Source organism: Colias eurytheme, chromosome 1, assembly GCF_061535395.1.
Source record: "Colias eurytheme isolate Ceu_HAF_F1 chromosome 1, ilColEury1 Martin Lab GWU primary, whole genome shotgun sequence".
In the NCBI taxonomy this organism is placed as follows: Eukaryota; Metazoa; Arthropoda; class Insecta; order Lepidoptera; family Pieridae; genus Colias; species Colias eurytheme.
In genome coordinates this window covers 10,638,302-10,665,044 of record NC_142980.1, presented here as the reverse complement: position 1 = coordinate 10,665,044, position 26,743 = coordinate 10,638,302, and the positions used below count along the sequence as shown (strand labels likewise).

The 26,743-nt window shown below is 31.7% G+C and overlaps 3 protein-coding genes across 6 annotated transcripts; 2 read left to right on the top strand and 1 right to left on the bottom strand.

The window, feature by feature from the left end:
- Positions 1 to 449: 449 nt before the first annotated feature.
- Cdc42 (Cell division cycle 42) lies at positions 450 to 7,251 on the bottom strand. The gene is made up of 5 exons (XM_090104285.1): positions 7,118 to 7,251; positions 4,589 to 4,870; positions 4,392 to 4,501; positions 4,032 to 4,229; positions 450 to 2,619 (listed from the first exon to the last, which is right to left on the bottom strand). The coding sequence occupies exons 2-5, from the start codon at positions 4,764 to 4,766 to the stop codon at positions 2,530 to 2,532; spliced, it is 576 nt and encodes a 191-aa protein (XP_089960411.1). The 5' UTR covers positions 4,767 to 4,870; positions 7,118 to 7,251; the 3' UTR covers positions 450 to 2,529.
- A 412-nt stretch (positions 7,252 to 7,663) lies between these two features.
- Positions 7,664 to 14,434, top strand: LOC149911215 (uncharacterized). 4 transcript variants are annotated; one of them, XM_090104269.1, is made up of 4 exons: positions 7,788 to 7,992; positions 8,130 to 8,439; positions 12,791 to 12,830; positions 12,918 to 14,434. In XM_090104269.1, the coding sequence occupies exons 1-3, from the start codon at positions 7,935 to 7,937 to the stop codon at positions 12,822 to 12,824; spliced, it is 402 nt and encodes a 133-aa protein (XP_089960395.1). In that variant the 5' UTR covers positions 7,788 to 7,934; the 3' UTR covers positions 12,825 to 12,830; positions 12,918 to 14,434. The 4 variants fall into 4 exon arrangements, 3 of the variants coding, with proteins under 3 accessions (XP_089960395.1, XP_089960386.1, XP_089960377.1); XR_016456979.1 differs by lacking the exon at positions 7,788 to 7,992 and adding an exon at positions 7,664 to 7,781 and having other exon boundaries at positions 12,791 to 14,434; XM_090104260.1 differs by having other exon boundaries at positions 12,791 to 14,434.
- Positions 14,435 to 17,308: 2,874 nt separating this feature from the next.
- Positions 17,309 to 26,683, top strand: Prx6a (Peroxiredoxin 6a). Its single transcript, XM_090104242.1, has 5 exons — positions 17,309 to 17,621; positions 18,575 to 18,750; positions 19,104 to 19,305; positions 20,623 to 20,695; positions 26,426 to 26,683. The coding sequence occupies exons 1-5, from the start codon at positions 17,539 to 17,541 to the stop codon at positions 26,558 to 26,560; spliced, it is 669 nt and encodes a 222-aa protein (XP_089960368.1). The 5' UTR covers positions 17,309 to 17,538; the 3' UTR covers positions 26,561 to 26,683.
- The last annotated feature ends 60 nt before the right edge of the window (positions 26,684 to 26,743 follow it).

Sequence of the window (26,743 nt, the reverse complement as noted above, 5' to 3'; positions counted from 1 at the left end):
AGTGCGTCAAACCCTTCTACACTTCTGTGATCAGTAAAAACAAACTAAGTACTAGTACCTTAACTAGCCTTAACTACTAAGTTTCTACTTGATCATCATGCACTAGATTTCCTTTTTAAATATACCTCACATTTTGTTCGCATTATTTCAAAGCGTTGATATACAAAAAGTCAACGAGATAATATCGCTACATACTTCTACATAGCATTGTATTTGCGTAGTAACTATTTACTGATCTGTAACTGAACTAGGAAACCTTAACCTATTCAACGTTATAATATTTAATTTGTATAAATTACAAATTAAAGAAAATTCTATCGGGGTTTAATATTACATACTGATTACTAACCGAAAACCACGGAAAAAGCAAACAAAAAATATTCTCTGAAGTGATTCTGTGGATATATTGTATTAACATGTTTCATAAAGGTGATTAAATAAAACATGTGTTTAATTCTTACATTTATTAATACAATATACACCTATTTCTAGTTACTGACACAAAAAAATACATTAAATAATAGAGATATAATTGAACAATAATACGATGTCAATTTCGCAGATAATAATTAGATAAATCAAATTTGAAAAAAATTAATACTTTTAGCTCATATTAATATTAATCACCTGACTAAATACATTAAAATTACTTTTTCTGCTCTACAGATGCGTTATATAAAATTTGTATAGCTATGTTAAAAAGAAATACGACAGCAGGATCAGTAAGCGACATATTATATTTTTTAATTCATATTCTGTGGGTGGGTATCATTGAGTAAGGATAAAGTTGTGATTAAAATTCCGGCTTCTAAACACAAATTCTATGAAATAACCAAATAATATATAAAGACAAATGTTCTATATCGTCATACTAGGGTATGGGATATATTGCGCAAGCCAATGCGCATACTATCCAGATACATAATGAAAATAATTCATTTTTTGTAACATCACATACTTAGGTCAATTCTATTTTAGCCACAGGCTACCCATCGCAAGATGGCGAGTGCAAGGATCTATTTCATTTTAATGTAACCTATGAAGCACAAGAATATTAGAATACACAAATGGCTTCATTGTTGTGTTAAACTTGTTTAAATGTAATATTTAATGAACAACGGTATCGACACTGCAACTTTCATATTATTTGTGTCTATTTTATGGATGCATATTTTTAAAAAACTACCGACACCCTTCACTTGAGACATTAGAGATGCTATATTCTAAATCATAGCAGGTCTGATATGAATATTAATAATATGGTCGCGGAAGAATTCTAACAAATACCCGCGGCCCCATCATTAAAGCGGCTCGACGGAACACAGTGGGGTTTTAGTCGGTAAGAATCCGACATAACCCACGGCTTCTTCCCCGGGGGCCGTGGGTATCTTTGGAAGATTTCCCCACTATAAAAAAAAAAGGTCTGATATGAATAATCCCATTGGTAGGAGCTTGTAGTGAAGAGATATTGGCAGTGTGTGGTGTGATGTTTGTATGACAACCTGTGCGTTAGCGTTCGAGTGGCAGTGTTACATACCGAGCGTACAAACTAAACCCAAATATTATATTTGAAGCTGAAATTCATAATGAAAAATCGAGGCACTTGTAACCCTTATTGTATCGCACAAAATGCAAAGACATTACATGGAATGAAATAATTTAATTCAGTCAAAACATTTGCAGTATAATTGTGATAAAAATGCGAACATTTTCTTATATTACATCCTAATAATAAACTCTGTATAGCGAATCCCACACTGACTGTGATTAGCTTGTGATAGTGTTATACGAACTAACTATAAAGTTATCGATAATTGTATCGAAATTCCAATCTCTTAATAAGATAAGCATATTATTTAATAATCGTAACATGCCAAATAATGATTAAATAAACTTTTATAATTATTAGAGAGAGACTGTGCAATGCTTATTATAATTTAAATAATTTTCAGTGTTTAAATGATCATTTATCACATTGGCACAAAAAAAAACTAAATTCATTAAAATCTGGTTAAAACAAAAACGGTCAAATCATTTATGAAAATAAACATAATAATCCATACTACTTTCACATACTCAGTCTCTCTTAGACAAACACAATACATATTACGTTATATCATAACTTTGACATAAAATAAATAAGAAATATCATTATACGTCATAATATATTAAAAGCAATAATCCATTTTAGTACATGTTAAATGTCAATCCATCTTAAAAGTACAGGTTACCGCCCATATAAATGGTTCTTATACAAATGACTTAACATTATCAAATATTAATTTATATAAATGACAAAATATGACATGGTATAAAATCGTCTCAATACTTGACTCATATAGGTAATTGGAAAACTCAGAGGGCCGTTAGGGTGCAGCGCATGGCCCAAACAATAAGAACTGTAATACTCATTGCGTCATTTATGGCATAATATTTGTTAATCGTGGGATTATAAAAATAAGATGAATATTACAGTGACGAATGCACGTCCGCCGGTCGAGCGACGGAGGCCAGCTAGTCCAGGAGACATTACAGCAACACGCATTTCCTTCTCTTAACGGGCTCCGGAGGCTCCAGAGCCGCCAGAATTGCCTCGTCGAATACGTTCTTCAGCCCTTTCTGGAATTCAATATACATTCATTGAATGAAATGGATAAACAACTCATATGAAAGTGTAGGAAATAATATTTCACTAAACTAAGAAATGTATTTTAATTCTTATGTACATGAATAAATGATGAATCATTAATAAAAAAATGAAAATGAAACTATTACACTTTGTGAAACCAACCGTAACAAAGCCCTAAAAACAAACACTTTTTGATAATATTTTTGTTAATAAAATAAAAATTACAGACCACCTAAATGGATTTCATAAATATTTGGATACTTTCTAAACTTTCCACTTTATAGAGAACTAGCAATGTCCTGCGGTTTCACCCACACATATAGCGATATCATGACTGTGAAAGTCTACTATAAATCGGAGTATAGGTTTAATTTTTAATCACATGAAAATCACCTTCACCCCGTCCCGCACTACGCCTGTATTAAACAGTATCACTACATAGTATAAAACAAAGTCGCATTCTCTGTCCCTATTTCCCTATGTCCCTATGTCCCTTTGTACGCTTAAATCTTTGAAACTACGCAACGGATTTTGATGCGGTTTTTTTTAATAGATAGAGTGATTCAAGAGGAAGGTTTATGTGTATAATAACATACATTGTTCATTTAATATAGATCTATATGGCCCTTTACACCGTATGATTTAAGAGAATATTTTCGAAGATATTACAGATTTAAAAATTGCGGGGCGTACCGTTTGCGGCGGTACCGGCCGGCCGGGCCGCTATGTTTTTATATACAACGTTAAAAGTTATTCTGTAGTGTATTTAGTATCAGCATTGCACCCGTGCGAAGCCGGGGCGGGTCGCTAGTACCTACTATTTTCTGTAGATTGACACTTAAAAATTCTCATACTATTAAGCCAAGGTTTAATATTATGAGATTTTTTGATACATAGTTTCTGTATGTGTAGATAGTGGTTATCTTTAGTGTAGTAAATTTCTGTCCAGATAAGCTAAAAGGATTCTAAATACGTATTCGTTTTAAATAAATGATGAATGAAGTACATAATTAACAGTACATTGTTATAGGAATATAGAGTTCTAATTATTTTATTTTATTAACATTGTAAATCTAATGTAAGTACAGACTTCCCTCCGTGCTAATTCATCAACAATGGTTTTTTTGTCTGGTTATACAACAGCATTATTTTTTATCTACTGTTATGCCCAAGTATGACCCTTCATATACATAAGGTGGTAGGGCCAAATATTACATTTAATAACACAGGCCCCGGAACCACAGACACAATAGAAAATCTATTGTGTCTGGAACCGATTGGGCCGCTTGGGGCTCAATGGGATAAAGGAAAAAAAATAATTGTAAATACTAGTAAAGCAAATAAGTTTTACCCAGACAAGGCAGGAGAAATCGGGTAATGTATAGCGTATTATAATTTATACCTGAGTTAAAGCAGAGCACTCCACATATTTAACGGCTTTCAGTTCCTTTGCTAGTTTCTCTCCTTGTTCCAGAGACACTGGTTTCTGTTTGATCTTCGCCAACTTTTCCATGGTGCCAGGGTCATCTCTTAAATCTATTTGTGTCCCAACCAACAGGAACGGAGTCTTTTGTTGATGATGAGTTATTTCGGGGACCCACTGAAATTTTAACACAGTAAATTTCATACAGGCAGACATAATAATAATTTAAAACATTGGAATTTCTTTAGACGGATATCAATGAAATTCATGAATATAAAACATTATAACAAACTGGAATGTATAAACAAGATAAATGAATAATAAAACACCACAGCATACCTTTTCCTTAACATTTTCAAAGGAACTGGGACTCACAACACTGAAGCAAACAAGGAAAACGTCAGTTTGTGGATAACTTAGTGGTCTCAGCCTGTCATAATCTTCCTGACCTGGAAGTAAATACATGTTTTAAAATGTATATTTTTCAGTTTATGTTAAACAGAGGGATAAACTAATCATTTTAACATTTAACTTACCCGCAGTATCAAAGAGACCCAGAGTGTAAGGTTCTCCGCCAATCATGACGGTCACTGCATAATTGTCAAATACAGTGGGTACATATTCCGATGGGAATTTATTTGTGGTGTAGCTGATAAGCAGGCAGGTCTTACCGACCGCACCATCACCCACAACAACACACTTAATGGTCTGCATTTTTGGTTATATTTCTTTTGATACACTTATTGGAGGTTCTTTTCACTGTATTGGAAATATTGACTTATATTTCTGTTCATAGCACCACAACAGGAAGTGATTATCTAGAACAAAATTGTTCAATTGAATAACTTGTTTCCTATACCGTAATATTATTCATTATTCATATACATAATAAGTACTTAATACATATACAGATATATAAAGTTAAATTATTAATATATTCATTCGTTCACAAAATAGAAAAAAAAAGTCACAAAAATATAAAGCTGCCTTTATATATTATATGCCTTTATTTATATTTTAAAATCATATAAAACAAAATCAAAAGAATAGTCGTAAAAAGCTGTGCAACTAAATAAAGAAAATGCAATGCATAACATACAAAATCGCTTTAGCTACAGTAATACCTATATCATAAACATCATTATATATACTCTATCTCAATATAAACAAAATAATGATGACCTTCAAATGATTCACTCATTCCATTATATAAATAGGAACATTAAAATCAGTCAAACAAAGGATCAGTAGTTGATGAGGTGTCAGAGATCATGTCCTTATTGAGATACTTAGAATTAAACATCATTGATAATTTACCAAACCTTTAAAACTGCTATTGTTAACTATACTTTAATAAAACTGATAATGTGATGGAATAGGATAATTAAAGAAATAATATAGTTATTAGTTAGTATGCATTGACTTTTTTTACACACTTATTACTTATTAGCTTCACCTGTTTGTATGGAACTAAAACCTTTAGACTCGATTTTTACCAACTTTAAATGGAGAGGTCATGAGTTCAAGGGTGTTTTTTTTGTTTTTTATTTGTAAAACAGTTTGTCCAAACATGTTTACATAATACTAATAAGTAATGAATATGCATCATTAACTAAGATTGAGATACAAAAGTACTTTTTTCAAAGCATTAATAGAGTATTCAGGTCAAGAATAGTAGCACAAAAGGGAATGCTCATTAGGTAGTGATAAGCATTGTCATAGGAAAACTATTTAAACAGAGATTGACCGATACTTAACAAGGCAAGTTCTGGTAAATGTTTGATCATTTATTTAAACATTACATTAATCAAAATGCATTGTAAATGTTTAATTGTATCATTGTTCTATATTAATTGTATCATCATTATTTGGTTTCTTGTATTATTTTTGTGTTTAATTTTCTTCTTAAAAACCTTTTAAAGAATAAGTTTAGGTCTTAAAATATGAATATGAAGATAAAAGCATTAGAACTAGGAATTAAGACAACTTTATTCTACTAGTGAAACAAGTGGATATTTAGATATTATTATAAACAGCATGGAGTATATCCCTCAAGCAAAACAATATTATATTCCTATTACAAAGCTCCATCATTTTCTACTTTTGTATTGTCAATTTGCTTAGTCCTTTTATAAAACAATTCACAATTTATTATTAAATAATTGCATGTGAGCTGTAGCACATGCAAATAGCAATTGGTAATTTTAGCCAATATTCACTAAGAACTATTAATTAAAGTAAATAAAACATTAAACTTATAATATTGTTTAGAATTATTTGTGTCTCTTTCCTTGAGTCTCGAAGATAGGTAATATAACAAACTATCTTACTACATGTGAGTTCAATAAAATATACTTGCACCCAATTCCCAAAAATATATTGTCACCCTCAAATATAGGCAGGTAACATACAATTGTTTATAATTTAATTTAATTTATTTTAGTTTTGGTTGTATATGTTATAATATAGAAACAATGTCAGAATACTACTTTTAATTTTTGATAATAAAATGTGTTTATAGTATTACAAATAGTTTTAAACATACTAAACAATAAATACATAAGAGATTGAACATTCCATAGGAGGACACTCGCATAGCAATCATTCCTATTTATAATGTAAATTGTAAATACCTTTCAATACATGTTTAGAAGAGGACATTGACCTCAACATTCGGAAACGAAATTAATTAACACTATAATATAGAGAAAGATTTGGATAAGATGATATATTCGGACAAAACTTTTGTGCTGTTATAGATGACTAGCCAGCGCCAATCGCCATGCCTTTTTTCTGAATAATAACTAACAGCTATGCCAGGAAACCTTATTTTAAGTTGCAATTGCAACACACGTATGATTTCTACTTAACTTTGATTCATTCAAATATCCAACATATTTTTTGATCTTTTCTTATATTTATCACTCCAATATTAATTTTATAAAACATTTTTACATAATCACGTCACAATATATATGACGTCCATTTTGTGTAGTGTCGGATCATCAAGTATGTAAATCGAATAATAGTCAAGTAAATATGATCGGCAAACAATTTTTACTTACCTTCTCAAGACACTTATCCAAAAACAATCCAAAAGTATAACTTGCAAACTTGTGAAATTGCCAAATTTTATAAAATACAGAAGCAACGGGTAGCTAAAGTATCTGACGGTGACGCCATTGATTAGACCACAGATATCACAATTCAAAAACTAAAAAATATTTAATGACAATATCCAGAAAAAAACAAATATATACATAGAATTATTTTTGTATTTTCTAAAAATACAATTATTTTATGTATTCAGGTCCATGATTATACCTTCTAAACGATTTATAAATGAACCTAAAAAAAAGATAGGTAATAATATTATTCAGCGCCACGCATTGGCCTACAATTTTTTATTAATTATTAGTAAGTATTTTTAGTTGATTTTTAGTAATAAAAATAATTAAATAGTTATGAAACTAGATGATATCGCCCGCTCCATGATTCCTGAACGAAAACTATATTTTATACAACTGGCAATGAGATATTGTACCAGAAACACTGACCTCTATAATAGAGGTCAGTGACCAGCTCGCCGAAGGTGAGTAGTATATTCTTTGGTGACCAGAAATCAATACATATTCGAGATTTGTGTTATTGCTTGGATAATGCTGTTATTGATTCCTGCGTGATTCCTGCGCATAGAGTTTACTAATTCTATTTCCTGCGCGGCGCTGAGTAAGTAAATACCAATTCCTGTTTAAAATTCATCTATTTAAAAAGTAAGTGAGTCTCCGAGAAGTGAGTATTCATAAATCAAATAGTTGATACGCAGTGTTTTTTCATAAATTTTACCATTATACCTACATCAAATTCATTGAACTTCTTACTATGTCTGAATTCAATGAACATGGAGATAAAAGGAGCCCCGGCGACCGACAGCCAGGGGGTGAGTTACATAAATGATAAGTTTATATGGATAGAAGTAACAATTTGTTAACCGACTTCAATAAAAAGGAGGAGGTTCTCATTCTCCCAATCTCCATAATGTTGTATTTGTTAGCTAGCAAGACATTACCTTTACAGAGTCAAGTAATGAAAAACCAAAGAAAAAAGAAGACCAAACATTGGTAGATCTGGAAAAGAATTATATAACCAGAGGTTTTTTGAGCATGGCAGATTTACTTTGTGTAAAGTGTGTTGAAAAAACTCAACCCGATGATGTAGTTTTATGGTTTGTAGACTTCCTTGTGCATAAAGACATGCTTTCAAAGTATGAGGGAAGGTTTAGAAGTTGCCTTGTAAGCACTTTTCCCTGGGATATAAACCATCAGACTAAGAAATACCGTGAAGTTAACACTTATGAGAAGAAGTATAAAGTTGTTATAAAAAAAAAGTAAGTGTTTTATTCATATATTGATACAGTAGAGGGATGAACAGTACGGTAACGCACACCAACATGCACATCAATTAGACTCATTCTTAGCCGTTGCAGTGCTGTCAGTAGCATCCAAGATTTTAAATGTTTAAGATACCTACAGTGGTGGACCTATAATTAGAAACCCATAACACGATGACTTCATCATCAAATTTATTTAACATTTGTGTAAAAATGTATAAGAGATTAATTATTATTTCATATGTAATAGAACAGCCGTTTTCTGGTTTCATAAGAAATTGCTTAATTTTAATCAAACGTTAACTTAAATATTAAAAAAAACAATTTTAAGTGAAGAGCATTCAGACATTTAAAAAACAACTTTTTCGGGTGATTTAGCACTTGCATTAAACAACTTTGAATATTTTTTGCAATTTAACACCTTGTTATTGGTTTTAATTTGTTTTTAATAAGTAATCATCATGTAAATTAAAATTTTGCACTTACCACATTTAGATTTAAATTTTTCGATTCAAGCCTTACTAATAATAAAATGAAATTTTCAGGGTAGCTACCTGATAGAGCAAGGTTTTAAAAGCCGAACGAAAATCGTTTTTATGTGATTTTATTTTTTACGGGCCCTTGAAGTTGTGAACATACTGCGTAATTTTATTTTTTTTATTCCATTAAAAGATCTAACGATAGATAGTACATATTACCATAATGAATTGGCCTATCTTTTGGCTTAGTACACAAAAAAAGTCAAGCATCTATCGCAATAAGTCACGTCACTATAAATAAAAATCTCATCGTACTCGGCAATAGGTGACAATTTAAAAAACTTCATAACTCCGAAAATACGAAAAATCGCATAACATACATGGGGGTGATTCAGATAGCCCTCTAGGTCCTCTACCTCCTGGCTTCAGTATATGCATACTCCTTGGGACACCCTGTATAATAAAAGCAAAAAAATTTGACTGTGTTGATATAATGTTCTATGTGTGAGTAAAATAATGTGATGTCCACAATACACTTTCACATTAAGTGAATATTAATTTTTTCAGATGGTAGGCCTTTCAATTATTGTTATAGGTTGGTAAGCCTTTCAATTATTACTCTCATAGGTTTTTCAATATATTATGTACGTAAATACGTAAATACGGAATGCAAATAACTCTGAAAGCAAATTAATAAAGAAGAGTTCTTTAATTTTCTAAAGTACTTTTGCAAAAATTAAAACCCAATTTAAATCTTATACTTACAACAGCCACAGGCATCCAACTACCTTCTTGAATTGGCTGTAATCGACTTCAAATATATGTACAAGTTTCAAACTTTTTGCTGTATCTAATGTCCCAGTGTAACATACATACTTATAATGTCTAAATACATTAGAAATTTATTGTGATAAAAATCCATTATGTATAATAGTTTTATTTTAATTTTGCATAGGTAATTTTTTAATTGCAGGGGTTTTGTTTCCGTACTGTTTATTCTGCGTACTGTGACAATAATGACCAATAGTTTATACATTGATTTAAAATGGAACCACTCTTAGGAACCACTAAACTTAAAATCCTGAACTTAACCCTTAATTAGGCGCATGGGGTCCAGACAATTTGAAATTATTGGAATAAAAATATTGAGTGTTTAAAATGCAACACTCTTTGTAGCTTCCTACCTCCCTCCCAAGAATGCAAACGAGCTGTGAACCAACAACCATCACATACACACTTGATGCTGTTCTCTTGGGTGCTGACCCTATGCGACCAATTATGTAAAATTTTGGGTACATATATAGTAAATATTATTTTTGTTTTTATGCTTATACAGGGTACTTCCATATGTTATTAAAAATATATTTTGTATTTCATCAAATATCTTTAAATCTATAATAAATGTCCTAATACAGTAAATTGAAGAATTATAATACCTATTTTAAAGGTCAGTCCTAAAAAAAATATGCTTAATATTCTTTTGAATTTTGAAAAAAAAAGGTTAAATTTATATGTCTATGTTTAATTTGATATTTTCTTCTATTTACTTTATCAGAACTCACTTTACTGTCTCCATTAATATCAAGATATTTGTTGAAATATAAGATACTTATCCCTTTTTATTTTGATTGTTGTGTACTTGTTGTGTAGGTATAATGTTTGCAATCAGGTTTTGTTGATGTGTATAATTTATGTATTGTTGTCTTTATTTTTCATTTCATTTCTTGGCATTATGAAAAAAGAAAGACAAATACGGAAATGGTTGGAAGAGAGGTCGGATGAGGAGCAAAAAGTCTTGGTTTCTACTTACAAAGATGAAATTGCTAATAATTTCCTTGTACAGTTCAGTACAGTCGGAAAAGACAGAAGAAAAAGAGTCCGAAGATAAAAAATAAGTTCCTGAATCAACAATAGATTGTTAAGCATAGTCGCTGTCCATCATACTCTAGAAAAGAAGACAAGAATGTAGCATTTAAATGCCATGTGTTTGGTAAATTTTTTTGCCCACAACAATTCAGGGCTTCTCTATTGGATGCAAAATAGGCGATTCGTTCAAAATAGTTTATTTTTTTGAACTGACACTTTAGGCGCGTTGAGAGTAAAATTCAGGGACGCGTCATGGCATTACTTTCACGTCATGGAGTAAGGCGACGATTTTGGTATCTTTGAAGTTTCACTTCTGACACGGGTGCTCGGCACTTTCTTTTTTTTGTATATATGTATATGCCAAAAATAATATTTTAGACGTTGCTCTGTGTTTTCAATTACCTATTTTGTGTGTTTGATGAATGTTTTTATGTTTGTTTATGATTTCCAAACATTTTTAGCATTTTTTTTATAAAATATATATTTAATTATGTTTTTACACTATTATTAATTATAATAAGTAATTAAGGGTTAAGACGTGCAATTGTTTTTCTGTTGTTTAATATTTTATCATGAAGCGTGTACTGTGTACATTGACATACAGTGCGACACAAAAGAGATGAAAATAAATGAGGGCGCCACCGTCGCTCATATAGCAACACTGATACTGCGACGCAAGCGATCTTGATACTATAGAATAAAAATCCAAAAATCTATATAATATAATCTAAAATAAATACCGCGATTTAAACCGTTATAATTGTTTCATTGTAGCAATAGTGTAAAATATTTAAGACAAAAATACATTAGTATTTTAGTTGACCTACCTAGGTCAAATTTTACTTAAATGTATTTGGAATTAGTTATTTTATAAAAATCGGTCAAGTGTTTAGACTGCAGAGGCGCACATAGAATCAAACATACAAACAAACAAGCATACATGCAGCTCAAACACATTACCCTCTTTCTGGGTCCGTCGGGTAGAAAAAAACAAGGCGATTTGAAAACCACATATTTTTATTTTTTTTGTAGATAAATTTTGTACATTAATATAATTCATCAAAATTTAAATATTCTACTCCTTCAAAGGACTGATCATCAATCTGTTTCGAAGTACTGGCAAGAGGGTACGCGGCATCTTCAGTATCTGTAAATATGATACAGTAAATAAGATTTTTTTTCTTATGGTTTGATTGATTAATAGATAGATAGCTGTATGAAAACAGTTATCACTATACTATGTAGTAAAATCTAAACTAGGTACTTTATTTGAGGCTGGTTGGATTGGATATAACTTCTTGACTCAAATTGTGCTGGTCGCACTATAAAAACTAGTTTTTGTTTACATACAAATAACCTCAAATTAAATTGCGAAAACGTAATAATCGCCATACATACATACATTAAACACTCGTCACTAATGGAATATTCTATTTTACGTAGTACTGAGCAAAAATAAATGGAATCTCACCGGTATATTCTGATGTACGTTTGTAAACGTTTTCCAAATCAGTCAATAAATTTCCAGCTTGAAATTCGGACAAACACCGAATAAAAACTTTATACACCACATCACGGACACCGCTACGTTTAACCTTTTTCATGATGACTCCTTTTTTATTTAAATTTCTTGTTCTAAATAACAATTTTATCTCAATAATTCTCCACTTCACGAAAAAAACAAAAAATTTTTATTCAACTTGACAGCTACATTGCCAATTCAGGGTTGCCAGGTAATGAAAAACGAATTAGTTCCAAAATAATTAATTTCATCTCTTTTATGTCGTACTATAGATATTTCTTACTCACACTTTCTCTATTCTTCCTTGAAATAATTATTTGTCTATGCTCTGCTCGTTAATATTAATTTTTCATACATATTTAATATTTTTAACAGCACATAATTTTACGATAATGCACAATTTTACGATAATGCTTCTTATTTGTGTTATCGATATTGCATCGATAGTGCATAAAACTTATGTATTTTTATATGGTTACAGGTCAGGCAGTAACTTATTTTCGGAGGTCGAATAAGTACAAGTAATTTTTTTTCAAAATATTGCGTAAGAATTCAGTCTTCATTTTTGATAATTTTAAAGTTTCTGTACTATATTTTTTTGTTACTAGCTTTCCACTCGCGGCTTCGCTCGCGCGGTCTACGTAATTTTGTTGGTGTATTTCGAAGGGACATTTTTTAATTTAAAAAAAAAATCATTTATAAAATATGTCTATTTCATTTTTAAATATTTAGAGCGGCCGTACACGGACCGCTTCAAACAGTTGACGCCGAACAGTCCGTGTACGTCGCTGAGCCGCTGCCCGCTCTTAGTTAAAAGACGCGTGATTCTGATTTTTTCGCGAATATAATATTTTTTCTTCCCATCCCTGGTTGTATGGAGAGCCACCCTTAAAAATATTTTTATTCAAATAAAATTAAGCCTAACTGGAGACTATTAGTTAATTTTTTTTTTCCATATCTGCTCACTTGTTTTAAAATTAATTTTAATATAATTGAGGCACATAAATACTGTATACAAGCCGACGAACATTAATTTTTTGCCTCACTATTATTTACCTATTGCATTGCAATTACTTTTTTTATAATTAAATTATTGTCATCTGTGTTTTGCACAGTGTTTTGTGTTTATAATTATTGTAGTTGTTCTGTGTTATGTTAGGTTGTCAGTTGTAATGTTATGTGTTATTTTTGTTAATAAATGTTTGTCATACGTCTATGTCTATTCACTAATCAGTGTACTTACAGAAATGCTGATGAAATTAATAGATATAGATGAGGGATAATTTGATTTGAAATAACTCAATGGTAACTTAACTAATAAAAACCATACTTTATACATAATTGAAACTATTTCTCTTCGGCACTATAAAATAATATCTACAGTATTCCGTCTTCGTACAAACGTGCGGAGCGCAAAGTTATACCTACGTGCCTCGGATCTCAGCACCCAACATCCTCGAATATTCCATAATGACGAGCCACGGGACGAGCGGACGGTGTCGTCATGTAGATGTAGATTATAGTAAAAAAACTACATTCGGGCAACCCAGAGCCCTAACGTGTGCGCCCGCGCGGCTGTAGGTATACTGATTTGAAGAACACGGAACACCGCCGAGGCACAAATCACATTATACAAGTACTGTAGATGTTAATACCGTGTCTTCGGTGTTGTGATTATGTCAAAAATAAAATTATCCAAGGTAGTTTTTTAATTTACATTCATCAATTAGGAAACGTTTCAACTGTACAATTCATTCAAAATATATTATGACTTATTCAGTAGCTCATAGATTCAAGATTGTTATTATTTATAGATATTACCTATATTCATGTCAAAACATCTCATCATATTATCTAGATTCTAGACCATGTTGTAATTTTATAATTTTATTTAAAGTTATTATAATTGTAATCACTTCGATAGTGACACAGGGACGCGTTCTCAAATCCGACAAAAATAAGCTATCCTCAGCTATCCTTCGGTACCTTCATTTTTTGATGAAATGAAAATATATAAAACAATACCTTTTTTTCTTTTGAATCTCGGGATAAAGGGTTTAAAATGTTGCTAAAAAGTTAAATTAATTTAAAAAAAAAAAACGAATTTTCACTATCCAAAATTAACGATAAGTGCAAGTCCACACTGCGAGCCTAGCGCGGTTGCGACGGCGGGCGCGAAATATCAAACGTATGAAACGCGCCTTTGCGTCCACATTGAAATGACTATGGCGGAAGCCTAGGGCGACGGTAATGAGCGAGCCAGCGCGCGTAGTTTTCAAACTCTCCTATCCGCGCGTTCTGGCCACACTACGGGCCTAGTCAGCAAGCGACCCAATGCGCGGACGGCGGGGGTATCAAACCAGTTCGGTCTTGTCGCTCGACTTCTTATATTATATCCTTTATTGTTTTTCGTAAAATAGCGGTAATTATACTTAATTGTTGAAGTGAAACTTCTTTATTTATAAGTGCGATTCAATCTAAAACACTTATATACACCACAGTAATTTTTTTAGGGTATAATCTCAATTCTTCATATAAGATTCACCCGTTATTCCTCTGTTTTATTTATTTCGTGTACAACTTCTATAATGATCTCATCTCAAAATCGGACTGTCCAGTAAAAAAAGCAAGTCGTCCAAAGTTTGCAACACCCGAAAAACGTCGAACCGCTACTTGAGCTCGCGCGTCGGTGTGGCCACCGCGAGCGCCCGCTCGTCGCGCCCGCCTAGGCCGCCGCCACCGCGCATTCAGTGTGGACGCACACTAAGGATCCATTCAATATTTATCTGTTACTATATTTCTAAATAAATTTGTTTTTTTTTATGAATAGAACAGGATCAAAAACACGAAAAGGTTACCTTTGATACCTATCTGTTTTGTGAACACGTCCTATTTTAGATTGTAATGTAAAAAAAAATATTTTAAGTATATTAAATAAATGTGTAAATAAATGAATGGAAAATGTCTCACATTATTTTATTTATATACCTCTTAACTGCTCCACGAATCCTTTCGAGCATACAATATAATATTACTGAATACATTTGACAAACCCATTGGATTTTTATTTTTTACCCCATAAAATCTTAATCTTAATTATTCCATTGAAAAGTTACATTTGGGGTTGCATTTTTTAGAGGACGCAATTTTATTTTTTTGATGTGTAGGGGGGTTCAGTGTGAAGCTATCACCAAGTTTGTGGGGTCGCCACCCTTGTCCCACGGCCGCCATCTTGAAAATAGCGGTTGATATGGTTTTTACGATATATCTCTTTAACTATTTATTTGATAAAAAAAATTGTTAACATTGTTTGTTGCAAATTAAATTCTCTACAACTTTGGTCCAGTAACTTTTTGTCGTAGAACTATAAATAAAAAAGTTATAAGCGAAAATGTTCAGAAATTAGAGATATTTATATTTTTCAATAAAACTTTTTTTTATCATTTTACGAAGAAATGATATCAGACCATTATTGTAGATTGTTTTTTGAGGAACAACTTTTATATACAACATTTTTTCATTAAGTAAATAGCTAAGATTTTACAGCGCTCCGAAGTGAGTACTATTTTTCAGTACTCTTAACTATACAGTATACATATATTATGTGTGTACTAATAATAATTTGTCATCAGTAATTGTTTTTAATATTTTTAATAATTAATAATTAATTTTGCAATATTATTAATAATTAATTATTGACTGAACTGACTTGAAGTCTGGAAGCGCGTTTTTTTTACGTCGAAAAGCAGGGCTGAAATGTTCTGCAGTGTGCTTCCATTGTTCTGGAGTCTGGGAAAAGAGCCAGTAGCCATTATATGTATAGTTAGGAGTACTGAAAAATGGTACTCACTTCAGAGCGCTGTAAAACCTTAGCTATTGACGTAATGAAAAAATGTTGTATATAAAAGTTGTTCCTCGAAAAACAATCTACAAAAATGGTCTGATATCATTTCTTCGTAAAATGATAAAAAAAAGTTTTATTGAAAAATATAAAAAGCTCTAATTTCTGAACGTTTTCGCTTATAACTTTTTTATTTATAGTTCTACGACAAAAAGTTACTGGACAAAAGATGTAGAAAATTTAATTTGCAACAAATAATGCTAACAATTTTTTTATCAGATAAATAGTTTAAGAGATATATCGTAAAAACCATTTCAACCGCTATTTTCAAGATGGCGGCCGTGGGACAAGGGTGGCAACCCCACAAACTTGGTTTTAGCTACTCACTGACCCCGCCTACACATCAAAAACATAAAATTGCGTACTCTAAAAACTGCAAGGTTAGGCCATGGTTAGGCCTAAAAAATGTAACATTTCAATGGAGTAAATATATTAAGGGTAATTGCGCCTGTTCGCGTCCACTTAGTGCAGTTGGAAAGTTTGAAGGAGAAAATAAAAATGTTCCAGAACAAATTTCAACTCAAAATTTATGTAACGTGTTCATTACATAGTCTATTTTAAGATTTACTTTCAATTGTGTTGGAAATATCATGTGGTTTTTATTTATCTAGACAAATAGCAGAATTAGGCGTTTTACCCAGTTCGCGTCCAAAAATTCCAGTTTGCGTCCACCCGTGGACCAGTTCGCGTCCACCAGCTTAGAAAAGGAATTAAGAGTGTATTAGGTGATATTTTATCAGATAAATGCAAATAAAAATTAGATTTTAATAAATTTATGTTTAGGTCATTATATTATGAAAGATGATTTTATATTACAAATGGTTCAAGAAAATGAAAAAGAAAACGAAAAATTCATACCCAAAAAGTTATCATCAAATATAAGAGTTTCCTCGCTGAGTGATCATCATCATCATCTAGCCTCTACAGCTGCTAGCACAGATCTGTGGCTGCTAGTATGGTATAAAGTGACTTTTTCTATGGCAATAAACACGGCAATGATTCCTTTTTCATTGCGGTACCTAATATGATATTAATTGCCTGTGTCAACTGTCATTGTAAAACATTGTTGATTTGTCATCTAAATGTCATTCATTGTAATGAGTAATCTTTCGTAATTCGTTCTCTATGGCGGCAACGTAAAAGTTTTAAGATAAAACAAACGAGAGTTGTATTTTATTAATTCTTTTTTTTTTCCAAAATTTTACCTTTTGCTTCTGGATGAACGCTTTGCAGTTTGCACAAATAAAAAGTAAATTCGCTCATCAATTGAATTTGTTAATAAATAAAATATTATTATAATTGAGATTATTAGTAATAACCTAAGTACAATGTATTTAGGAGAAAAGTTTCCCAACTTCTCTGCCAATACTACTGAAGGCAAAATAGACTTTCACAACTGGATTGGAAATTCGTAAGTAACGTTTTATCAATAATACTTACAAGTATTTAATTATATGCCTCTACACTAAGCCTCTACAAGAATATGTCTCAGCCTGGAATAGAAATAGTTATATCATTAAAAAAAAAACGTAGGTACTACGGTCACCGAAGAAACTGCCAAGAATCACTTTTGATTAAAAATCTGTATGTCTATAGAAGTATGTGAAAATACATGATGTAATATTTTGTAATGGTGCTAGTTCCTTGTTGAACCTGAAAAAAAATATAGCCAATGACACAGATAACATGGCTTTATATTGGTAAAAGTATTTTTAAAATCAGGTTATTACACCTAGATATTACCCACTACAATATCACAAATTCACCAACTACCTACTGTTTATAATCACTACATAGTATAAAACAAAGTCGCTTTCTCTGTCCCTATGTACGCTTAAATCTTTAAAACTACATACAAACAAATTTTGATGTGTTTTTTTTTTTAATAGATAGAGGGATTCAAGAGGAAGATTTTATTATATAATTTACTAGCTTTCCCCCCTGGCTTCGCCCACACACAAAGAAAAACTTGCATAGTTCCCATTCCCGTGGGATTTTCAGGATAAAACCTATCCTATGTCCCGGGGTAAAAAGTAGCTTATATCCTTTCTAAAGTATCCTTTCGAAAGTAACTCTGTCTGTCTGTCTGTCTATTACTCAATCACGCCTTAACTACTGAACCAATTTGCATGAAATTTGGTATATATATTTTGATACTCGAGAAAGGACATAGGCTACTTTTTATCCCGGGAAATAGAATAGGTTTTATCCCGGAAATCCCACGGGAACGGGAACTATGCGGGTTTAACTTTGACTGCGCAGGCGAAGCTGCGGGTGGAAAGCTAGTAAAGAATAAATAAATAAATCTAGTATTAGCATATATGATTATTGATTAACTATATGACCAGTCTTGCATCCTTATAGATGGGCCATTTTGTTCTCTCATCCATCTGACTTCACACCAGTCTGCACCACTGAGCTAGCTCGTGTTGTGAAGCTGTTTCCTGAATTCCAGAAGCGCAATGTCAAAGTCATTGGCATATCTTGTGATTCCGTTTCCTCTCATGTGGAATGGTGCAAGGATATTAAAAGCTATGCAGGTGATACTTTGAATTTTGATATTTGCATTATGTATTACATTATTCAATCTAGACTGAATGTCCGAATATTCCACTGTTCGCTGTTTCCTTCCCAGATGGGTCTTAGAGAAGGAATTTGGAAATATTATTAAAATATAAAGATCTAGGCTATTATTATTAATTGTAATGTTGAGTCTGAACCAGTATTAATTGACTATGAATACAACCACAATCTGGGTATTTAATATGAAAATAAAATTCATTTATATTTTAATCTGTTGCCTGTAACTTCCAACCTATTACTTTATAAAACAAAGCTAAATTCAAAATTCATATGTAATTTTTGCTTAAATTTTCACTCACTCATGTTCCAGCCTGCAATGAGGAGGAGAAATTTCCATATCCCATTATTGAAGATGAGGATCGTACAATCGCCTCTAAGTTGGGGATGATTGACAAGGATGAGTTGGATGCAAAAGGCATGCCTTTATCTGCACGAGCTGTGTTCATTATCGATCCCACTAAGAAATATAGACTTTCCATTCTCTACCCTGCTACCACTGGAAGAAATTTTGAGTAAGTTGATTGTTCTTAATCTAAATTTAGGTCCATAATCCATACTAATATTATAAATGCGAAAGTAACTCTGTCTGTCTGTCTGTTACTCAATCACGCCTAAACTACTCAACTAATTTGCATGAAATTTGGTATGGAGATATTTTGATACCCGAGAAAGGACATAGGCTACCTTTTATTGCGAAATATGTACCACGGGTGAAGCTGGGGCGGACCTCTAGTATTAATATTACTACTTCTGTTAAATATGACTCTTCCTAATCTTGCCATTGAATATTAAATTAACACTTATTTAATGTTTTGTTAGTTAACTTTTTTAGATTGAGTATAATATAACAAATAGGGACAAAATGTTACATATCTCTTTTGATGACAATTCCATCATTTGAAAATAGATATTGCTATGGCCATGCCCATGACAAGTATGGCACTAGTGTTGGACATGATATTATCAATATGGACAGTAATAAGGATTCCTGAGAATCATTAAAAAAAAAATACATAAACATCCAATCATCCTATGCGAAATCCATACTAATATTATAAATGCAAAAGTAACTCTATCTGTCTGTCTGTTACTTAATCACGCCTAAACTACTGAACCAATTTGCATGAAATTTGGTATGGAGATATTTTGATACCCGAGAAAGGACATCGGCTACCTTTTATTGCGAATAAGTACCAAGGGTGAAGCCGGGGCGGACCTCTAGTTTGTAATAAGTAATCGAGTATAGACTGCTTGTTAAAAAAAATAGTTTACCAAATTGACTATTTATATCAAAACTAGCTTTCCACCCGCGGCATCGCCCGCGAAGTCAAACTAAAACCCGCATAGTTTCCGTTCCTGTGGGATTTCCGGAATAAAACCTATCCAATGTCCCAGGGTAAAAAGTAGCCTATGTCCTCTGGTATCAAAATATCTCTATACCAAATTTCATGCAAATTGGTTCAGTAGTTAAGGCGTGATTGAATACCAGACAGACAGACAGAGCTACTTTCGCATTTATAATGTAAGTATGGATTATTTAACTTAAAAAATACAATAACAATAATAATATACTTAATTTATAATAATAAAGTATATTATTATTGTTATTATATTAGGTATATATTAGGTAATATTTGACTCAAATCTGGTCTTATCTTACTTTAATTTTATGTAATTACATGCATAGTACATACTTTCAATCAATTAGGCAACTACATATTTGCATATATTTTGTTTATTATTTTCTTTTATACAATATGTAAAACACCCAAACACACTTAAGATAACTAAACAAAGAGAACTAAATTTATTAAATAATTTAATTTCAGTGAGATACTTCGTGTGATTGACTCCCTGCAGCTTACTGAAAAGAATAAAGTAGCAACACCCGCTGATTGGAAGGTAAGATGATGAGTATTGTTTTACTTAAATAAATAAATAAATAATAAATAAATAAATATTATAGGACATTATTACACAAATCAACCTAGTCCCACAGTAAGCTCAATTAAGGCTTGTGTTGTGGGTACTAGGCGACGATAAATATAATATTATAAATACATATATAGATAATAACACCCAGCCCAAGAACAAATAATTGAGTTCATCACACAAATATTTGCCCTGACCAGGGATCGAACCCGGGACCGTCGGCTCAGTAGGCAGTTACTTTACCACTGCGCCAACCGCGTCGTCAAGAAATAATAGTCCAGTCTAAATGAACATTTAAATCAGTCAAAATTAGGATAGAGCTGAAAATCGAGAGATGTTACAAATATTACATATCGTAAATAAAATTTCAAGAATCCACATTTCTTTACAAAAAGATCCAAGGTCAAGCATGCAAAATTTAGGTTTTATTTTTAATTTTTCTACATAACGGCAAAATTTACCGTGAATTTTCACATCAAGTCAGACAATAGTTGTAGATCATAGTACAATTCTCTACAGAAATGTTCCAGTCACTTTTTCACATACAATTCTTTCGTAATATTTAGCTGCGTTTGCGAGGCTGACTATGGCATATTGTTTTACATATGTTTATGACTTACTTACATCTATTTTGACTGGATCATGATGACACATGAGCTGATTGTAAAATAAATATTGTAATAATTTATTACCATCAGCTTGATAATTTATATAATATGACGATACTGCAATAAAAACAAGATAGCAGTTTTTATTAACGTCTGTTATCTAAATTACATGTATCTATATTCATTTTACTTTAAAGTGACTAGCAACTTTAAAGATATCATGTGATTACAACCTAATAATTTAAAACGGTCGACGTAACGATTTCTCAAATACATAACATAATGAAGAAGGTAGCTCCGTGTGTATTATGTGCGGCGTTTAAAATAGCACACGGTTAATTGTCAATATTTCCTTAAAAAAAAGTGTGTTTAAAAAAGTGCTCCGCATATTTGGATTGAGGAATAAAAATCCAAGGCATTTTAAATAAATTAAAGTATTTAAAATGGCAACATATATTTTTATCATGCAAAACTACTTTCTAATTACTACTCTCTAATACTTCAGTATTAGTATGTTTCAAAATATACATCGATCTATTTTTACGATACGAGTGATACCATTTCCACCATATTCATGACTTAGTGAGCTGAAAGTGTAACTAACACGACTTAGCTTTGTACAGGGGATATAGTTTCTTATACCGGGTGTAATCGTTAATTGTGCACAGGCGATTATTTTGTAACTATTTCAGATATCAAAAATCTTTAAACTGATATCGAAATTACATTAACTAATAGTTCCCGTTTTATTTTTAAAAAGTTATTATTGTCATTTTACTTATTAGGAAAAGGGCTTTCGATATCAGATTTAAGTTTTTTGATATCTACAGTAGTTACGGAATAATCGCCTGTGCACACTTAACGATTACACCCTATATATCTGTGGCATCTGGGAGACACCTGTTAACTCCATTTTTGGCAAAATTTTGTTAGATACATGTTTGATAAGTACAGAAAGCGCAGATTTTTTTGATCCAGGCGTGATATCTCTACGTCCACGGGAAGTAAATGAAAAAAAAATGTACACTCCTGTTAAATCCAAGATTTTTTGCTACAATCAAGATATATTATAATTATCATTAATATAGCATAGTAAGTAGCTTTCGATGCCAAACCTGATAACTAATATAACAAGTACATAAATGTTAATTCCAAGCTTTATGCCTATGGACTAAAACTTGTTAAGTCCCAGTTACCGCGTATGTACCAAAAACATGAGATACCTACATGTTAATTATTGCAACTTATCAGATTTGGATTTATATTTCCAATTTGGTATATATAACGGTGACTACTAAATAATTAAAATACAGTGTTATTTTAATGTAAATATCTATTTATTTTCAAAATAACCACCATTTTGCCGATGGGGGATAAATGATGTGACTCCGGGGCGACTAGGAGAGTAAACTCTATCGTTATGGCGGTTATGAGACTGTTCAATCGGAAAAATTTCTTCATCTGTGAAAAAAATATTTTTCCATGCTTCACCAGCGGAGCGCGCTTTCAGTAAGCGACATATTATTTCAAGGAGTATTTTTTTATCTTTATCACCCAACCGCTGCGCTTTTCGCAGCTTGTATGCTGTTAACTTGAGCTCATTTTTAACAACTCGTTGCAACGTTGAATGACTTACACCTAAATCTCGAGCCATTTTTCTTACCTTGGCTTGTGGATTGCGGGTCAATCTTTGTTTGACGATATGTCGAAGCCTAGGCGTCCTCAGAGTTCTTTTTCTGCCTCTTCCCGGACGATCACCAAGATGGCCAAGCACATCGTATTAAAGTCGCAGTATCTCGCACTGCCGCTTACCATAAGGATATTATTGCAAAAAATTACTAATTTTTAATTTATTCTCTTCACAAATAACTTTAAGTTGGCGCCAAATCATGTGAAAATAATAATTAAAAAACAAAAGCAACGCAGCATGTCCCATTTTTTAAATTTATTATTTTCAAATTTGTCAACGTAATTTAGAACCACCCTGTATATTACCTGTTATGTATTGTATTGCATTGGCTCAAAAATCTACCGAAATCCACCACAAGTTTCTCGTGCCAGGTCACACTCATTTTATTAGAGTGTGACGGTGATCATGCGTTGATAGAAAGATTTGTTAAAGAGTACAACCCGAATATTGCAGTTGAATGTTATAAAAATGACAAGCAAAAATTTCTCGGTGTTTATGACACAAACCGAATTTTACGGTTTTTCGAAACTACTAAGAATTTTGTCAAAAAAATATTGACATTTCAAAACAATCTTTTGCTTGGAAAAGTATTTTCTGGCTAAAATTTGAAAAAAAATCACCGGAAGTAAGTTTTAAGTATTCAGTGGAGAAATCAGAGCCTTTTAGGACATTTTCAATGAAAAGAAGAGGAAGGCAAAGTATATTTTGTTTAGAAACATTACTCCCTGAACAGGCATATGTCGGAGGATTGGCGATTGATCCATTAAATCTTTAACCAAAAAGTTTAAAGATTTAATGGATCTTATGCAATTCATTGATCCAGTATATCGCGATTTCTATTCTAATTTAAACCAATCAGCTTCTGTTTTGGAAAACTACTCAGATAGCGAAGCAGATTATGATTAGTATCCAAATGAGTGATTCTTTTGTTTTGGTATTTATTTGATATGTGCCTTTATTTAAATTTTTCGTTGCATGTACACTCCTGTTAAGTCCATACTTTTATTAAAATTAGCCATAAGAGTGATTCCATTGTGAAATTAACTTATAAATAAAGAAATATAACAAAAATAACGTAAAATTGTTTTAATTAAATGAATAGCAATGAAATAATCATTATTTTTATTTTGCTCATTTTAAGATAAGTCCATTCCACTGCAATATTTTTTTTTTTGTAATAATCTGATAAGTCACATTATTCGCTAAACTACTGCGTCAATTTTGTAAACTGTACAAGCAAAAAAAGGGTTAATATATGATATTTCATTATAATATGACATAATTCATCTCATTCATCATTTATATCTTATATCCGATTTTTAGCAGCCAAAAATATGTTAAATTGCTTCTCCTGAAAATTTAACTTTTTGGAGTTAACAGGTGTCTCCCAGATACCACAGATATATTTTGAAAGGCAATAAGTTCTATTAGAAGCCGTTTCAAGGTTAGCCATTAATTACCGGACATCTGATACACACAAATATGACGAATATTATAACTATTAAGTTACAACTAAATATTAATATAGAGAAAAATAATTTATCTGAAAAAATAAACTTATAACATTATTGTCAACGAGGTGACTATAAAATTGTTTACAGTGTAAATGGTCTGGAAATTTCATAGGAAGCCCGCGTCCCTGCAGTGGGCAGAGATAATATGGGCTGATGCCGAACATTTGTAAACGGCGAAATAATACAATTTGCCTGCGACTATATGGCATGGTGATTATGTAGTTTAAACATTAAAGCTTTTAAATATAAGAAAAAAATGTATATATATTGTCTTTGTATTATGTGCTAGTTCCCATTCAATTCTATAACGCAAACGGTGAGAAACTCTGCCATAGAAATTTGCGGTTAATAAAAATTAAAAATTACAATTGTCCTCTCACTAGAAATGGAGCATATTCATATAACAAAATACAAAACTGATCTATCAGAATCTTAAGCATCGTTTACATATTTCTTGGCATCACGCTATTGCAGCAACCGATCCGTGTCGAGGAATTAATAATTATCATTAACTTCGCTTTGTACTGTCGTATTGACTCATAATAAATAATCGTCAATGGTATCATGTGCCTTAAAACTTTCTCATTGTTACGCCTCGTCGCGGAGTGCTAACATAAAGCGATGACATTTTAATATTTAGTACTTCCCATTTATCTATTACATGCAATTTTTATCGGCATCCGACATCCGTGTTCCAGCAACATGATTGCTCGAAAAAAAAAATACATAAAACATTTCTAGAGTACGTCGTAAAATTTTTTCGTTAACGATATGTTACAGGTTAAATCAATCTATTCTATAGTATTTCGTATATCGTTATTGATTGATATTTGATCAAACGCCGTACCTATCCTGAATTTCATTTTTTTTTCGGTTATCAGCTTACCTAAATATTTTGAAAGTAGTCTTATTCGAATGTAGTCTCACCAGAAAGACCTTTGGAAGGTTTACTTAAAAAAGAATGAACATCGTAATTTTGGCAACAGCTTCCACATCCATTTCACGGCGGGTTTTGCTTTTTTTGGGATTGCGACCATCTCATGAATGTGGAGGACGCGACTTATGCTGTAAATTGGCAGTGTGAATGATGAATTCGCGTGTGAATTCACGGGACTAAATGTGGAACCGCCGCAAGGAAAACGATTCAATTATTTTTTTATTATTATTCTTGTTTGCGTTTCGTATGACATTGATCCAAGGTTCTATGATAACTAATATTTGGTTTTCAAATCTAATGATCAAATTATTTTACATTGTAAATGTAGGCGAAAGACGCAGTTACGATATTATGAATATGTATATCAATCAATTTTTTAAATGACATTTTTTGTAAATTATTTATAATTTATTAGTTTTATGTATGTACTTATTTTCAAATTCGCGCAAATACACACGCGAATGTACTCGAACTTCTCCACGGCTTGACTGATTTTTTTGTAGATATCTACATATTATTCTATAGGTATGCGAATAGGTCGTTCACAATTTATGTAGCCGTATCGTATGTGGTAAGGGAAAACAATGTTCGCTGGGTCAGATTACTTCTATGGTATCTATAAAACACATAATATATCGCAAAAACTTCTAGTCAATCATATTATATAATGTTGCCAACACTTTAAAATTTAAATACAATAATAATATGTACTAATTACAATAATAAAAAGTAGTATATAATTTTGTCGTAATAATATAGCATAACTTTTAGCAAGAAACTTAATATACCATGTGTGTAGAATAGAATAAATGTCATTATGTTTTTATTATTTGGTCTGAGTTAGTTAAAAAATAATATAATATCTTAAAATTACATTTATTCTAACCGGGGCCCTCGAATAAAATTAACGCTCATATGTGATGTTTAAAAATTCAATATACATATTTGTAGATGGGTGACGATTGCATGGTCCTGCCGACAGTGCCTGAGGATGAGCTCGACAAGTCGTTCCCTCAAGGAGTTACCGTCGTCCAAGTACCATCTGGAAAGGCTTATCTTCGCAAAACCGCATGCCCTAATTTGTAAAAATTTGTAAACCAAAAATTCTAATAACTTCTAAAGTTATTCAAATGTGATAAATTACTTGTTAAAAATTATCTCGCAGATTATTTCTTTGTTTTTTATTAAAAATAAACAAACTTATTATAATTTTGTTGTTTTTATTTATGTTAACATTTACTGTTTTAATGATTCTTCTTAAATATAGTC